This window comes from Phascolarctos cinereus, unplaced genomic scaffold, assembly GCF_003287225.1.
Source record: "Phascolarctos cinereus isolate Bilbo 61053 unplaced genomic scaffold, phaCin_HiC Scaffold_2;HRSCAF=192, whole genome shotgun sequence".
Lineage (NCBI taxonomy): Eukaryota > Metazoa > Chordata > Mammalia > Diprotodontia > Phascolarctidae > Phascolarctos > Phascolarctos cinereus.
Genome location: NW_027555625.1, coordinates 273164144 through 273181829, shown reverse-complemented (window position 1 = coordinate 273181829; position 17686 = coordinate 273164144). Strand labels below are relative to the sequence as shown.

The following is a 17686-nucleotide window of genomic DNA, read 5'->3' as shown; positions in this document are numbered from 1 at the left end:
TCATAGACCTGAATTTGTTAGGTGGAAGGAACTTGGTTAGGCTGAAGGAATCTTGAAGTTGGGAATTGGATGCCAGAGTTGTTCCTTTAAATCATCACTTCCAAGGCCCATAGTGGTGGTAGGAAAACTTGATCAAGGCTGGCCCCTGGTTTGAGTGTAGACTTTGTTGGGAGGGAAGGGAGTTGGAGGGCAGAGCTTGACTAGATGATGTCATGGCCTGGCCAACTGGTCTGTAAGTCTTCCAGTGATTATCTCTACCAGATTCACCTTCCAAGGCCCCTTCCAGAATCTTACTTTGCAGTCCCATCAGGTCCTAAGAATGGAGTATGTGGGAGAGTCCCCAGGTATCCTTAGGAAACTTCCCATCCAAGCACCCTTTTTATACGACCAAGTGCCTCTATCCCTTTCATTTTCTTTTTTAAAAATCTTTTTTTGGGGGCAGCTAGGTAGCACAGTGGATAGATCTCTGGCCTTGAAGTCAGGAGAACCCGAGTTCAAATCTGGCCTCAAATCTGACACTTACTTGCTGTGTGATCCTGAGCAAGTCACTTAATCCCAATTGCCTCAACAAAAAAAAAAAAAGCCAAAAAAAATTTTGAACATAACAATTATCCACAAGTAGGAATATTTCAGCATACAAGGAGGATTGTATTGAAATTGAATTTCATTATGTCTAGTTAGTAGGTTTTTTTCCCCTTTAGGTCTACTTTAAACTGAACACAGTAGTAACAACACTGCCTTATTTTATGCTCTCTTTAAACTTTGTTTTCTATTGTGTTGGGGTTTTTTTTCATTTTTTATTGATGCTATTTTCTCTTTCTCTCTTTTTTTTTTTTGCTATCTCTCTTGTTCTTTACTAAGTCAACCACCCAAATAGAAGCCTTGGTCACATATTAGTATTAATGAAACCAAATACATCAAAGCATTGCCTGTGTCTGTATGTCTTATTCTCTACCCCTTTAATATTCCCTAGAGCTCCCTTCCCCACCACCCCAGCACCAGGGGAGACAAGCTAGAGAGAGGAAAGGATGCCACAGCATTTCAGTCCCTATTTTGTTGTCTTGTAATGAGGGAAAAGGGGAGAGAGAGAGAGAAAAAAAAGGGGAGAGTTGCCATGGAAACTGCAATGAAGTGCGGGAGGGTTTTTTTTATTGTATTCTCTTTAAGTGCTGTGTAAAGAGGCCTCAGGGTAGAGGGGCTGCTTTGGGTAGAGGCCCCTGGGAAGGAGGGAGAATGTGGTAGATTGGCTTGATGGTCTTTAGAGACTGAAGGTAAGCTGGAGCTCTGGGCTAAGAAGGGAGGAGGCCAGACACTGCTGTATCTTACATGTGTCCATCTTATTCCCTACAACTAGACGATGAGCTCCTTCCAGGGTAGGGACTGTCTCATATACCTGCTTGTATTCCCCACCCCTCTGCAGTGCCTAGCACAGGCTTAGTAATGAACAGATCATTTTTGAACGAATTAGAACTGGCTACTTCCACCCCTACCCTGGCGCATTTAGATACTCTCTTAGTAAGCATCTTTTGGACCACTTCCCTGTCTCACCCTTTCCCTTGGGGAGACTGACCCACTTTTATTTGGTGGAAAACAAAATTTGTCTTCCGAGTCTTCCTGGCAGCTTGGCCTCATGGCTTGGGCATTGTCTTGAATTCAGGGCAGGGAGAGTCCATTAATGTCATCCTCAAACCCCTGCAAGGTCCCTTCCTGTTCTATGACCCTGTGATCCTTCTGTCACAGCGCCACGTCCTGGGTGGCCTGCCTCTGATTTTGACAGAGAAAAGCATACCCTAACAACCCCCAGATTCCAGAATGTGGACGGAGGGAAGTAATCTAGTGTAGTGTTCTCATTTTATCATGGAGAAATTGAAGTTCAGCAATAGGAAATGACTTGTCCAAATTAACATAGCAAATTCACTGGCAGAGCTAACACTAGACTCTAGTTCTCCTGACTCTTGGGCCAATGTGCTACTGTGCTGGACATTAAATCAGCAAGCAGCTGACAAGTTAAAACCATGTGCCTAGCACTGTGCCAGACACTGGGAAGGATACAAAGCGATATGAAATATAGTCCTTGGTTTCAAAAGGGTTATAGTTCAGTTGTTAAGAAATATACAAGGCACGATTAGTTAATAATACCAGGTAGGATGTGCCAAATGTCCAATAAAGGACACAGATTCTAAGGGATATAGGAAAGAATTCAGAGGAGGGAATCATTGCTATGGGCAGGGGTGGGCAGGGAAGGTTCCGTGGAACATTTAGGACTTGTGCTGAGCCTTAGAAAGTACAAAGGACATTGATAATTGTAGGGGGAGAGGGGAAGGACATTCCAGATACGGGAACAGTCCCTTGAGCAAAAATGACAATTTGGGAAATGTTGAAGGTGTATTGGAGGGACAATGGGGAGACAAGTATGATTGGAATAGATATGAAGGGGGACAGTGGGAGAAAAGGCTAGGAAGGAAGGCCCAGGATCAGATTACACAGAGCCTTGAATACTAAAGCTGAGGAATTTGGGTGGGGAATAACCTGATTAAAACATTTTCAAGGGGTTTACTTACATTCTAATAGGGGAAAGAAATTATGTTTGTTGAAATCATAGTAATGATCAATCTGAGGTGAGGGGTTTGAATGGAAGTTTCTTTTCTTCTCTGGGCTAAAAGGTGTTGATTGGGTTGAGAGAAGAAGGACTCAGAGGAGACCTCAAGGATGGTGGCAGAGGTATCCTTGAGGCCGTGTGTCTCATCACCAGCTCTTTCTCCTTATTTTTCCCTCCAGGTTGGGATAGACTTCACAGCCTCCAATGGGAACCCCCGAGATCCGTCCTCTTTGCACTACATCAACCCCATGGGCACCAATGAGTACCTGTCAGCCATCTGGGCTGTTGGACAGATCATTCAGGATTATGACACGTGAGTTAGATCCCTTCACCCCACATTTGCCTGACCCACAGGATGGGTATGTCCTATCGAGGCACCTCCTTTCTTTGTATCTAAGATACTGAGTATGAGGCTGGTGCTTAGCAAAAAACGTTTACTGTTTTAGTGATTGGCACTGTGCCATATTGAGATGAGCCTGGATGTTAGGGACCTGTGTTCAAGTTCTGGCTCTGCTAAGGATCACTATAACTATGGGACCTTGGTCAAGTCACTTACCCCTTTTTCTCTCAAGTCCTTTCCTTTATAAAATGAGGAAGGGATGATTACATGAACTGGCTGAGACCATGGCTTCCTCAAACTGCCTTGAGAGAGTGTAACTGACAGTACAGGTGCAATCAGTGTTTGTGATATTTCCTCCCCCCCCCCCCCGAGTTTTCCAGTGGAAGAAGGGAACCCGTGAAGAAGCTAGAATCAGAGAACTTTGGAGGGCAGAAAATTGGGGGTGAGGGGCTAAGAATGGCAATTGTTTGACATTTTGACAACAAGGGGGCATTGTAGCAGTTTAACAGAGACCAATTCTGTTTCTTCTGGCTCAGACATTACCATCTTCCCAGTCTTAGCTGAGAGCTGAATTCAGGGCTCGGCTCCCTCCATAATCTTGGAGGATACCACTTGGATAAAGCACAAGAGAGCCTCTTCACCCTAGGTGCCATTTCTGGCCCAGAGTGCCTTCCAGTGCTTTTCGCCTCCAAAGAAATCAGGCAGAGGCAGTAAAGTATGAATGAAGATTTCCAAGATTCCCTCCCCACTCTAAGTCTCCCTTCTTCCCTCCCCCTCCCATTTCACCTAGAATGAGTTTCTTAGGATCATCTTATTTTCTTTGGGTATTTAGGGATAAAATGTTCCCGGCTTTGGGATTTGGCGCCCAGTTACCCCCAGACTGGAAGGTAAGGACAAGACAAGTGTGTGTTTTCTGGTATTGGTGTGGAACTGTGGAAAGAGCTTTGGCTTTGGAGTTGGTGATATCTGATGTTTACATGTTTGATTTGGGATAATTCACTTCACCTCCCCGGGCTTCAGTTTCCTCCTCTGGAAAATGGGGAAGGGGTTGATTAAATGGCCTCTAAGTCCCTTCCAGCTCTAGCTATACGATCCTACGTTGTTGGTGGTATTGGTGGTGTTGGTGGTGGTCTTTTGTTTTCAGAGAAGACCACAATCATTTCTCTGGATATCGCTTTGTATCTAGATTGAAAAGGTCCCAGGGCTGTGATTTCTCCATCTACAGCTTTCTTTTTTTTTTTCTCAATCAATCAACATTTATTAAGCGCCTACTATGTGCCAGGTACTGTACTAAGCACTGGGGAAACAGAAAGAGGCAAAAGACAGCTCCTGCCCCCAAGGTGTTTAATGGGGGACACAACAAGCAAAGAAATATGTCCAAACAAGCTAAATAAAGGATAAATAGGAAATAAATAATGGAGTGAAAGCACTAAATTTAGGAACGTTTGGGAAAGGCTTCTTATAGAAGATGGGATTTTAGTTAGGACTTAAAGGAAACCAGAGAAGTTTGAAGGTAGAGTTGACAAGAAAAAGCATTCTAGACATGGGAGACAGCCAGGGAAATTGCCCAGAGCTGAAAGATAGTGGATAGTTCGTGGACTAGCCAGGAGGCCAATGTCACTAGAGGAAGAGTATGTGACGGAGAGTAGGGTATAAAAAGTCTGGAAAGGTTTTGAAGGGGACCAGGTTATGAAGGACTTTGAATGCCCAACACATTTTGTATTTGATCCTGAAGGTGATAGGGAACCACTGGAGTTTATTGAATAGGGCAGGTGATATGGTCAGGCTTTTTCCACTTGGTTAATTAGACAATCAGTCTTTCACAGACGTTTAATATGGGCCTGGCTCTGTGCTAGATACTTTGGGGAATATTAAAGAAGGAAACAGGTCCCTTTTCTCAAGGGGATGTCATTTTAGTTGAAAAGAATTGATACACACCTGAGGGAGAGAAGACATATAGGAGGGATTATGGCCCCTGTCTTTAAATAGCTGAAGGCTTGTTGTTAAATTCTGGGGACTGGGTGTAGAGGGTAGGCTCTATTTGTAGTTCTTGAGGACTGAAGGCCCCTTAATGGGTAGGGGACTGGCACCTTTGGACTGGTCTCTGAATGGCAGCCCTAGAATGCTTTGGCAGAGGGGAGCAGTATGTTAATTTGCCCAGCCAGCAGGAGGCAGAGAGTCTTTCTTAGGTAGGTTCACCACCACCACTACCCCTTGCTTCTGGCAGTGGAATTTTTGAGCCCAGCACCAACATGAAGGCTGGGAGAAAAGCTCATAGACTCCCCACAGGCTCCACCTGAGTCCCTAAGCTGAGGGTGGCAAGGTGACACAGAGTCCTGCCCAGAGCTAACTGCCTTGATTTCTTTACCCCTGCATCCCAGGCCTCAAGTGATAGGGTGAGAAGTTTGTTCTTTCTTTGGGTCGCTCCTCCCTCTTCTCTGCCCTCTAGTTCCCAAGCTGCTTCCAGACTGCGAGTCTCCTTTCCCTAGCTCTGGGAAAGAGGTTTTTACATGTTACTTCAGGGACCAGGCATCCCCTCTTCCTGAGCCCCAACTTCTGGTCTACCTGAGATGTGTGTGCGTGCGTGCGTGTGTGTGTGTGTGTGTGTGTGTGTGTGTGTGTGTGTCTGGTGGGAGGGAGGTTAGTGACTACCAGCCTCGACTTAATTGCCATAAGGGTGCCATTGCTCGATCAGTCAGTCCCCAATAACAAAGCCAGACCAGGATTATTATAGAGCTAAGCCCACAATGATCTCTGAAGATAAGAGCCACACATATCATGCTGGCAGCTCAGGATGCGCCTGTTGCTAGGCTACCGCCCCATGCTTTCAAAGAACTGAACTGAATAAGATGTTTTTTAGCACACAAAAGTCTCATTGGAAATGTCAATGAACATCTTGCAAGGCAAAGAGCCCTGTGAGCCGCAGGGCCCCCAAAAGCCTTGGAAAAAGGAGAGCAGGTGAGGAGGGGGAATTAACATCCTCAGGAGGAACTACTCAGCAGAGTTCTTTGTCATTTGGTCCACTGACAAAACAATAAATCAATGTGTCTTTTTTGAGCACCTGCTTTGTGCCCTGCCCTGCGAAAGGCTGTGATATGGGGTGGGGAAGGTGTGGCGAACGGGACAGAAGAATAAGAAGATATACACCCTGCTCTTGAGGAATGTCTACTTGAGGAGATAGACAAATACAAAACCTTGAGGAGACAATGGAGGGGGGGATGTAAAGAAAAGAAACATGATCGACATCATTAAATATATCCAGGGCTGTCATAGAGAAGAGGAAATAGTTTTGGTTTTTTGTGGTTCCAGGAACTGAGACCCAAGGGGAGGGAGTCACAGGAAATTAGATTTGGGTTCAAGATAAGGGAAAATTTCCCATCTATTGGGCCATCTCAGAAACAGAATGGGTTGTCGGTGGATGTTCTCAAATGGAGGTTAGATAACTAATGATTGGCATAGAGAGAAATTTCAGACTTGAGGTGAAGGTGAGACTACAGTTAAACTAGATAACCTTTGAGGTCCCTCCATCAGGACCAGCTTCATCAGGACCTAGAGCTGAAAGCGTCCTCAGAGGCCACAAGTCCAGCCCTCTGAAATAAAAAGGAACAGAAACTAAAGCCCAAGGAGTTGAAGTGATTTGTCCAAGGTTACCCAGGCTTAAGTGGCAGAGCTAGGATTAAGACCCAGAGCATTTCCTTCACTTGAAGGACCCATGATTTCAACAGTATGGAAGCTCCCTGTAGATTACACACCCCACCACACCTTGGAAAATCCCAAGAATCATAGATCCAGAGCTAGAAGAGACCTCAGAGGTCACTGAGGTCAACCCCCTTATTTCACAGATGTTGAAACTGAGACCTAGTGAGGTCAGGTGATTGACCCAAGGTCACAGATTGTAAGTGGAAAACTGAGGCTTCAGACCCAGGTCCTCTAACTTCAGAGTCCCTGTCTCCCAGTGGTTGAAGTGAGAAGAGAAAGGCAGTAAGTCCCCTTGGCCCTGAATACTTAGAGGTAACAGGGAAGGATCAGAGCTAAAGTGGAAAAGACAGCTAGGTTCTCAAAAGGCCTATGCTCCCTCCATTCTCCCTTTGTCCAGTTCACTAAGTATTCATTGAGCAGTAACAAGGTGGCTACAATGGGGAAAAGAGAGAAAAAAGAGCCAGTGCTTGCTTTTAAGAAACATTTGTTCCAAAGAGGACAATAATTGTTAGAGAGTATCTGAGCTGGAAGAACCCTTAGAACTTGGAATGTTGGAGCCAGAAGGGACTTAGAGCTCAGAACATTGGAATCAGGAGGAAATTTAGAGGCTGTCAAGTCCAGTCTTCCTCCCATTGCAGGAAACCTATTGGGTGTTTTATCTAGCCTCTAACCAGTAGGCAGCCAGTTAACCAGCAGTAGAGACCACATTACATTATACTACATTAACATTGCATATGAATTATCCCCTTTGGGAGCATGTTTGTGGCAAAAGTTGTGTCCTAACCTCGTATCTAATTGTTCTTTCTAGCACGGGCCTGGAAAATAGATTCACTTTAGCCTAAATTTAGATGAAATTAGAAAGAAAATGCTGGCACAAAAGAGAAAGTCCCTGCCAGAGAATTCTTTTGCCTATCATCCAAGCGTTGCCCATAGTATGAGAACTAAGCCTGATAGAACTAATAGTACAGAACTAAGTGTGGGATAGTACCACCCCTTCTATGATTCATTCTCCCACCCCTAAAAACTTGACAAACCCAACTATTGCCTGGACACACCCTGTGCACAACTCTTGACTAGATACTCTTATCCAGAAGCATTGTCTAGGTGGATGGACAGACACCACCCTCTGTATTCTAAGAGCTTAGGAAAGTCAGAACTTATATAACTCACATGCCAAGTGGCCCCTGGACCAGTATGGGGTGAATGGAGCCATTGATGGTCTAGAGTCAGCAGGAAGTAACCCTGGGACAAAGGCTTGTGGCTCCAGTTCCCCATGGGACATAATCGGCTTGGCTTGGAAGCCAGGAGTTTGAAAAGTTTGATCAAGTTTCCCAGGTGACCCACAAGCATACAAAGAAGCATCTGATTAAGTTTCTAAGGTCTAGGCCTTCTCTCCTCCCCACTCTCCCAGCCAAGGAAAGGACTTTTCACTCTGAAGGTTATATGTGGATGGAGTTCTTGGTCTTAGGTGAAGAGATGGACAAAATTACTCTTTCAGAGTTACATCTTACCCATGCTTCCCCAGAAATAGAGGGAAGGAGTCAAGAGGAAAGATAATGGAAGACTATTTAAAAAAAAAACCCAACAACCCAGGAATTTTGATTTTGTTTCCCAGTTCAGAGCCATATTTCAGTTTGAATTGGGCTCTCTCTCCCCCTAGTTTTCAGGAGAAGCCATCATCCTCAAGAAAGCTTTCCTGGCCATTTATTCCTTGCCCTAATTGGGTTCCTAAAAGGCTTGTGGATTATCATAGTAAAGGGAATGGAGAATGGACTGACTCCCAGCACCCTGCCAGACAGCCTGAATGTGACTTTGCGAAAGCAGGAGGAGGGTGTTTGAGCCGTCTGCATGAATGTCCATTGCCCAAGGAGCTAGCTCTTTGCTTCAGCCTTGCCTGGGAGATTAATAAATGACCATGCCCCCTGAGAAGGACTGGGCTTTGAACTACACAGACACCCACCCTTTCCCTCTGAAAGAAGTGGCTTGGGTTTAAATCATACAGACATCTTTGGAGACTAAAACACTTTTAGAACCAGGTACTATTTAATAGGGAGGTACCATTGAAGAGAGGGCCTTTAAGGGTTAAATTCTGGTTATTTCCTTCCCATGTAGTTCCAGTCACCTCTTAGAGAGCAAATTCCCATGGATCTGCTGGGTCTCCATGCCAGGTGGCCAGGGGATAGGCAATGGGAAGTAGAGAGGAAAGGGGCTACTATAATAGCAATTTTTTTTTCTGGGTTTCAGGTTTCTCATGAGTTTGCTATCAACTTCAACCCCACCAACCCCTTCTGCTCAGGTAAGTCCTAGAGATAGGATCAAATGAACACAAATCCAGTTTCTTAATCTCCTATCAAAGGGGAAAAGATTTCTGGTTCTTCCCCTTTCCCATTGCCTCTTATTGGATTCTTTCTCTTTATGTCTCTTTCTTATCTCCCTGTGTCTCATTCATTAATAGAATCATTGAATACTCATTTTTTAATTCAAAAAATATTAAGTGCCAACTCACCATGCTAAACACTATGGATAAGACACAATTCCTGCCCTCATGGAGTTTACAATCTAATTAACCTGGATGAGACTTTAGAATAATAATGGCAACTGACATTGAAATGGCCCTTTAAGGGTTACAGAATTAAAAATTTAAAAAAAAATTTAAAAAAAGGGTTACAGGAACTTGAATACATGCGTTATCCCTTTTGATCATCATAGACCCTGTGTAGTAGGTACTTGAGGTAGTAACCCCATTTTACAGATGAAGAAAATAAAGCTTAAGGATATTCTTTGCCTGTGGTCTAAAGGCTAGTGAATAGATGGGATTCAAACCCATGTCCCTCTTGGCTCCAGGTCCAGGGTTCTTTCTACAATATGCTGCCGTTACACTACCCTCTTTCTACTGCACCACACTCTACTCTGTGTTACCATCTTGGAAATTATTTTGTTGTTCACGCTCATTTTATAGAAGATGAAATTGGGGAGCACGGAGGGGAGAGTGATTTGCTCAAGGTTACATAACGAGTTAGATATAAAGCTGGGAGGAGAACCCAGGTTCCCTCATTCCCAGTTTAGCATTTCTGACATTATACAATGATGCTTCATTTATATCTGAGCCCCCACTATGTGCATACATAGCACTGATCCTTCCTTCCTCCTCCCCTTGCTCCATTGTTTTCTAAGGCCACAAACAGAGCAGTTTTGTCTGGCATGATTCAGGCAGAAATGACAATTGCGTCTGGGATCTTGAGAGCTCTGAACACCCGCTGGGTGTCTCCTGTCACTAGGGGGTGAGGACTTTTGATGAGCACAGACAGGCAGCTGGAGAGATTGGTGCCAACTAGGAATACATTCTGTCCCTGTCTCCACCTACCCTTTAGGATCCTTCATCATTTCCCCTGTTTTGTCCCTACTTCCTTCAATCCACCCCCCAGATTCTAAGCTATCCAGAGTTCCAAAGTCCCCATAGTCCCCAAGAAGCGGGGAACCTGTCAGAGAGAATAGCAAAGATAATCCTACTTTCCAGCTCATTTTAGCACTAAATGCAGTACCAAGTGTGTGGCAGGTACTCAATAAATGTTTATTGAGCTCAATGAGTATTTGTCAAGTGCTTATTAAGAATAGCCAACTAATGAAGCATTTATTCAGTGTTCATTGTGTACCACTAGGCACTGGGCACACAAACATAAAAGTGAGATACTCCCTGCCCTCAAGGAGCTTATGCTTTACTGCTGCCTTTTGTATCAGATGATGCTGATGTGATCTGTCTTGGCTGAAAAGACCAAGGTGCAGCCAAAAAAAAAATCCTTTCCACATTGACCACAGAAGCTAGATACCATTAAGAATTATACTAAGGTTTAACTCACCTTACCTCACTTAATTCTCACAAAACACCGGTGACATAGGTAGGGCAGGTATTATTACTCCCAGCGTTGCAGATGAGGAAACAGAAATTCAGCTATGGTAAGTAATTTGCTGTAAGGTTACAGGGCAACTTGATGCCAAAGGCAGGAATTTGGAAGCCAGTCCTACCCATTTCTGTGGCAGTGTTCTTCCTACAAGATAAAGCTGCCCCTCTAAATTACACTCTTGGCCTTTGCCCAAATCAGTCTCACTAAGTCTCAGTTTCTCAATCTATAAAATAAAAAGGATTGAGAAGGCAGCACGAATGGTATAAAGGGCTCTGGAATTTGGAATTATAGGATTTGGTTATGAATCTTGGACTTACTACTACCTTCAGGGCCTCAAAAAAGTAACTTTCTTTTCATATGATGGAGTTGACCCAGATGACTCTTAAGATCCCTTTGAGCTCTCCACCTAGGAGTCTCTCTATTCCTAGATTATCCTTGAGCTCTTTTCCAGCTTTAATTTTTATGATTCTTAAAATGTATCCATGGGGATGGGGCAGCTAGGTGGTGCAGTGGATAGAGCACTGGCCCTGGAGTCAAAAGGACCTGAGTTCAAATCTGGCCTCAGACCAGACTCTTGACATTTACTATCTATGTGACTCTGGGCAAGTCACTTAACCCCAGTTGCCTCACCAAATTGAATGACTGAATGAATAAACAAACAAACAAATAAATAAGTAAATAGATAAATCAGTGTGCCTATGGGGTCTAATCTCAGAGACTCAGCACAGGACTTCCAGGGATAGACTTCAGAGAACAAGAAAGGAAAAGGCAAGAGAGAACGTGGAGAGACGGGCAGGCCATGCAGGAGACTGAACCCTGGAACATCAGAAGAGGGTGGGTTTCAAACCAGAGTGGTATATGATGGTGGATTGACTTTCTCATAATCAAGTTGTAGTCTCTTAGAGAACAATTAATTATGATCAGTGGCCATGGTCTAGAGGAGAGAGGTCTGGACAGAGTAGGAACCTATATAACTTATTATATATAGGCAAGAAAAAGTCAGTGTCCTGACTTTGGGAGAGGGGTGGGAACTGTAGTTTTTACTGTAGTAAAAGAAGCACTGAACTTTTGGAGTCTGGAAGACTTGAATGCAAATACTTAACACTGGCTATATGACCTTGGGCAAATGAGATATAACATTAAAGTTACATCTTTGTTCTGACTTTGCAAAACTTCGAGCATTATATACATGCCAGCTACCATTACTGTTCTTATTATTTGAGGCAGCTAGATAGATAGCCCAGTGGATACAGCCCTGGACCTGGAGTCAGGAAGACGAGTTCATATCCAGCCTTAGACACTTAATGGCTGTGTGACCCTGGTCAAGTCACTTAAATGCTATCTGCCTCAATTTCCTCATCTCTAAAATGGGGATAATAGCACCTACCTTCTAGAGTTGTTATGATGCTCAAATGAGATATTTCTAAAGTGCTTTGCTAGTCTTAAAATGCAATATACCAAATATACCTGTGCCTCAGTTTCTTCATCTATAAAATGAGAGGGTTAGACTCAAGGGCCTCTTAAGATTCCTTTCAGCTTTAAATTTACACTCCTGTAAAATCTTTGAGAAAGGAAAAGGGGTAGAAGAGTGACTTGCTCAAGCTCTCAAGGGTAGGAATTCATAGAGCCAGAATTTAAATCTAAGGTTCCAAATCCAGTGCTCATTTTGTTAGATCATGCTTCCTCTTTCCACCTAAGAAATCAGGACCCTTCTAACTCAGAGAACTCAAGTGTTCCTGGGGTTGGGCTTAGTTCCCATAGTAGGGGAGGGTGTTACTTATCTGTAAGGCGGGTAGAAGACCTGTCAGACTGTTCATCGAGTGTGCTTAAATAGCACACCCACACCAATGACTCCCTTGCTGTTCAAGCTGAGCAAAAGCACTGCTAAATATCCAGCCAGTTACATAACCTTGTGTGTGTATGTGTTTTTCCCAAATTGTCAATACCTCTCCATCATTTTCCTGCAGAGTATGTCGCTGGGGGGGGGTTGGTTTGGCTTGTAATGCAACTGCCTGCTTTCCCTGGAGACTACAGATTGAGACCATTCTGACTCTATTGTCTGCAATCATAATAGAAATACTTTCAAATGCATACTTGGGGAAATGATCTGGCATTGAAACCTGGTGTCCCTCAATTACAAAGTCTGCCACTGGAGCTCACACTTCTGACTTTGAATTAATTTTCCTAGAGAACAGTGTATCAGGGAAAACAGTTTGCTTGAGTCTAGTCTTGCCTTTAAAATAGAAGAAAGAACTAAGTAAACTACAACTTACCATAGAGATTATAGAATTTCAGTGTCCTTATTTTGCAGGTGAGGAAACTGAGGCCCAAACATAAAATATGACTTACCTAGGGCACATAACATGTCATAGCTGGAGCTCAAACTAGGTCTTCTGGCTTCACAAGCAGTGTTCTTTCCCATGAACTACCCAGATTGTCAATAACCTTCTACATTTAAAACCTTTATTATGAATCTGTAGTTATTACAAAGCACATTCTACAGACCTGTGATCTTCCAATCTAATCCCAAGACTTCACTGATACAGAAGTTTCAAGATGTACGTTAAACAAATGCATCCATTAAGCAAGCAAGTTGTGTTTACATTAGGTGTCAACCATGCCGTGAAGAGTACTTAGTAATTTAAATGGAGGAAGTTGATTTTGGCTGTGGTGTGTAGGATGAATCGGAAGGAGCAGGGACAGGTGGGAGGCAGTATAGAATGTCTGTTTTGACAGCCTGGATAGCAGCTTAGCAGATAGCCATTTATTTATCCAGGGAGAATAAATGCTTGGGGTGTGGGTATGGGTGTGAAGTGGCCAGTATCTGACCAGGCTGACTGGCATTCTATTGCAGAAGCTGGGGCCACTTAAACAATTTTATCTTATTTTTTAATTCTGAATTTAATATCAAAAAGGGAGACTATTTCCATATATAAGGTAGAACAGAAAAAAAGATTGTATGTTACCCAGTGAATCTATTACATGTAGCTTGTTTAAAAAAAAAAGTATGTAATAAATTCGACATGTGGTTTTGAGTTGTGCTACTTGCTTATGTTTCCTTTTGAACTTCGTTCTGTTCTCTGCATTTTTAGAAGATGTTTTAATAACCCCTCTTTTCTTTCTTTTCTTTTTTTTTGAGGGGGTAGTGAGAACACTGCTTCAAGCTCCCTTCTTTTCTCTCATCCCCAGTCAAAGATAGAAAAACAATGGCCTTTGTAGCAAATAAGCAGTCAAGCAAAACAAATCCACACATTTGCCATGTCCACAAATGTGTCTCTGTCTACTCCTTCATTCCATCTCCCCTCTGTCAGGAAAGAGGTGGCAGTCCTCTTCAGTCCTCTAGAGTCATGGTTGGCCATTGCATTGTGCAGAGTTCATAAGTCTTTGTTCAATTTGTTTGCCTTTACAATGTTGTTACATTGTAAAGTATAACTGTCTAAATTGTTTCTCTAGCTCTGCTCACCCTATATCAGTTTATACAAGTCTTCCCAGGTTTCTGTAAGAAAGCAGAGCAAACTCGGGGCTCAGTGGGAGGACTTTTAATGATAATGTCCTCATATGACAACTACTTTTATTTTCTACTTTTATTTTTATTTTCATAACCTGGGAGTCAAGAGGCAGCACAGCATATTCATTCCATCCACAAGCATCTATTAAGGCATTGTGCTAGGCTAGGCAGCAGGGATGTGGTAAAATTGTGTGTGTGTGTGTGTTCGTTCGTGTTCATGTTCCTTTCCTCAAGAAGCTTACAGTTTATTACCACAGGAGACAGGAAGGCTGGCCTCGGAGTCAGGAAGTACAAGACTTGTTTCTGACACTATTAACTCCATGGCCAGAGTAAATTTCTTAACTTCTCTGTGCCCCAAGCATCTCTCTAAGACTACAAATGAACTGATAACCTGCATTAGTGAGAGGACTGGTAGTTTTCACTGCAGGAGCTCCCTCCATTTATGGGTCTGGACACAAAAACATGAGATAAATGCTAGAATGCCTTATTTCATTCAGTGAACTCTGGATGGGGTGTTATTTCAAGCCATGGAGACCCCAGTGCTTCTCAGGTGATTGTGTCTTCCCTTATAATAGGGCTCTCTGTGTTTCAGGTGTGGAAGGCATTGCCCAGGCGTATTCAGCCTGCCTGCCCCACATTCGCTTCTATGGACCTACCAACTTCTCCCCCATTGTCAACCACGTAGCCCGCTTTGCCGCTCATGCTACGGAGCAACAGTCAGCCATGGTAAATAATCAACTACATACATTCTAATGTTAAGAAAGATGGAGCCAGGATGAAAGGGGAGCTATTCTGCCCAATGCCCTGTATCCCCCATTTCTCCTCCTCACAGACTCACTGGGACTAGGGCACAATCCACACCTGCAGTATCAGCCCAGGTGTTATGCAGTGAGGGTTTCCAGCCTTATGGCCGTCTCTGAACAACTTGGTCTTACTGGCTAGAAGGACCAGAGAAGCCAGAGCTGTGTTGGGATCCCACCTCATTGTTAAACTATGACCAGTAGGGTCACCTGGCAGTAGAAAAGTTTGGAGATAGAGGCTCCAAGTTCTATCCCAACTTCCTGTGTGAACAAGGACATCGGAGGCCAGTGGGGCAGGTATGTCTGTCTTTTCAATCACCTCTGTTATTGATGAGCTTGTGACTTTAGGCATCACTTAACTTTTCTAGGCCTCAGTTTCTTCATCTGCAAAATGAAGGAGTTGGACCAAATAATTTCTAAGCCATCAGTCAGCATGATTTATTAAATACTGGCACTGTGCTAGGTGCGGGGGATACAAACACAAAGAATAAAATCCCTGTTTTCAATGAGTTTATATTCTAATGGGGGACACAATAGGTACACTTATAAAATGTATAGCATAAATATAAAGTGAATATAAACATAAAGAGAAATGCAAACAAATAAAGGAAGCAAGGGACACTATGGAGTGGATATAAGGAGGGAGTGATTGCAGGCATGTGTCACAGCCAGTGCAAAGGCACGAAGAAGGGAGATGGTGGGTCGTATGTGAGGTATAGTGAAGCCAGTTTGGTTAGGTTGCAGTATTATTTAGGATGTAGAAGGGGAAGTACTGTACAAAGAGTCTGAAAAGATAGTCAAGGGCCATGTTGTAAAGGTCTTTCTATGCCAAAGAAGTTTATATTTGACTCTAGAGGCAATAGGGAGGGAACCACTATAGTTTATTGAGTAAGGGAATGACCTGCACTTTAGAAAAATTACTTTGGCCACCAAGTGTAGTTTGGACTGGAGTGGGAGATACGTGATGTAGGTAGTCCAACACTATAAGGCTACTGCAATGATCTTTATAAGAGGTGATGAGGGTCTGAACCAAGTTGGCAGTTGGAGAGAAGGAGAGTTGGATGGAGAGAAGGGGTTGGATTACACAGATGTTGTGACAGTAGAAACAGCAAGATTTGGCAACTGATTGTATGTAGGGGTAAGGAGTAGCAACTCCAGGATAATGCCAAGATTACAAACCTGGGAGACTGGGAGAATTTCTAGAAATAGAGAAGTTTGGGAGAGGGGGGAGATTTGGAGGAGAAAATGAATGAGTTCAGTTTTGGATGTGTTGTTTATCTCCAGGGCATAGTTTGAAATGGCCAGTAGGCAATTGGTAACATGGAACTGAAGCTCAGGGGAGTCTGGAGCTAGACATATAAATTTATGAGTCCTTTGCATAGAGATGATAGTTAAACATTTGGGAGTGGATGAAGTCACTGAGGGTAGATGGAAAAGACAAGAGGGCCTAGGACAGAGCCTCCGGGAATACTAACAGTTAAGAGAAAATGATAAGGAGCTAGTGACGGAGATTGAGAAGGAATAGTCTAAGGAGTAGGAAGGAAAATCAGTAGAGAATACTGTTAGGAGATAGTATCCAGGAGGAGAGGCTGGTCAGCAGTATCAAATGCAGTAGATGAAACAAGAGGGATAAGGACTGAGGAAAGAGCATTGGATTTGGCAATTCAGATTATCATTGTTAACTTTGGAGAGAGCTATTTCAGTTGAATGGTCTGGGAAGCCAGACTGCAGAGGGCTACGGTCTGAGAAGAAAAGTGGAGGCAACAAATATAGATATCCTTTTTCAAGGAGTTTGGCTAAGAAAGGGAGGAAAGAGAAAGGACAATGGGTTAAGGGTAGGGCCTAGTGAAGGTTATTTAAGGATGAGAGAGATTTAGGCATGTTTGAAGGTATGAGGGAAAGAATCAGTAGGTAGGGAGAGGTTAAAGATTTGAGAGGTTAAAGTTCCAGTGAGCCTTTGATGCACCAGGGATGAGCTAGCTTTAGGTGTTCTAGCTAAAAGCACGACTTTTTCTGTCTGCTTTCTAAGCAGGCCTAACTGCAGGCTCACAGGCTTATTTCTTAGGAAAGGCAGCTCACCACTACCCTCAAACACAGTATCAGCATGATGCTACCATCAGTAGCAATCAGCAGTGCAGAATCCAATCTTGGAGTGACTAGATGTGGGATGCGATGAGATTAGCAGCGTTTGGATAGTTGGTTCATGAATACACTTCCTTTAGGCAAGAGTGTTCTTAACGTTTTTTGCGTGTGTCATAGACCCCTCTGGCAATTAGGGGAAACCTTCTCAGAATGTTTTTAGATACATAAAATACATAGGATTACAAAGGAAATCAATTTATTGAAAATTATCAAAACATTTTTTTAAAAAACCAAGTTAATGGACCCCAAGTTAATGCCTCTACCACTAGACACTCTCCAATAACAAACCAGTCCCTGAAATATGGAATGGTAGTAGCATTGAGACCAAGTACTTTCACAAACATAGAGGATGATGCTAGAATGGATCTTTAAAATCACTTAGTCCAGTTCTCTCATTTTACACATGGAGAAATTGAGCCCCAAAGAAGGGCAGTCAGTCAACAAGCACTTAATATGTGCTAGGACTCCGCTAAGCTCTGGGGAAATAAAAAAAAGCAAAAACAGTCCACAGCCCAAAATAGCTCCCATTCTCATGGAAGAGACAAGACATACATAGAGCATGCGGAAGGTGATTTATTAATTTATTAATACTACTATGTGCCAAGCACCATGGCCAAGTCCTCGGGATACAAAGAAAGGTAGAACTGCTCCTGCTCTCAAGGAGCTCACAGTGTAATGGGAGAGACAACATACAAA

General features: G+C 43.3%; 1 protein-coding gene across 1 annotated transcript in view; it reads left to right on the top strand.

Moving 5' to 3' along the window:
* CPNE2 (copine 2) overlaps window positions 1-17686 on the top strand; it is a 93621-nt gene that overhangs the window by 59135 nt on the left and 16800 nt on the right. The window contains exons 11-14 of the mRNA XM_020965691.2: window positions 2779-2912; window positions 3772-3826; window positions 8883-8934; window positions 14641-14774. Coding sequence (XP_020821350.1) covers window positions 2779-2912; window positions 3772-3826; window positions 8883-8934; window positions 14641-14774 — 375 coding nt within the window. The remainder of the gene's footprint in view (window positions 1-2778; window positions 2913-3771; window positions 3827-8882; window positions 8935-14640; window positions 14775-17686) is intronic.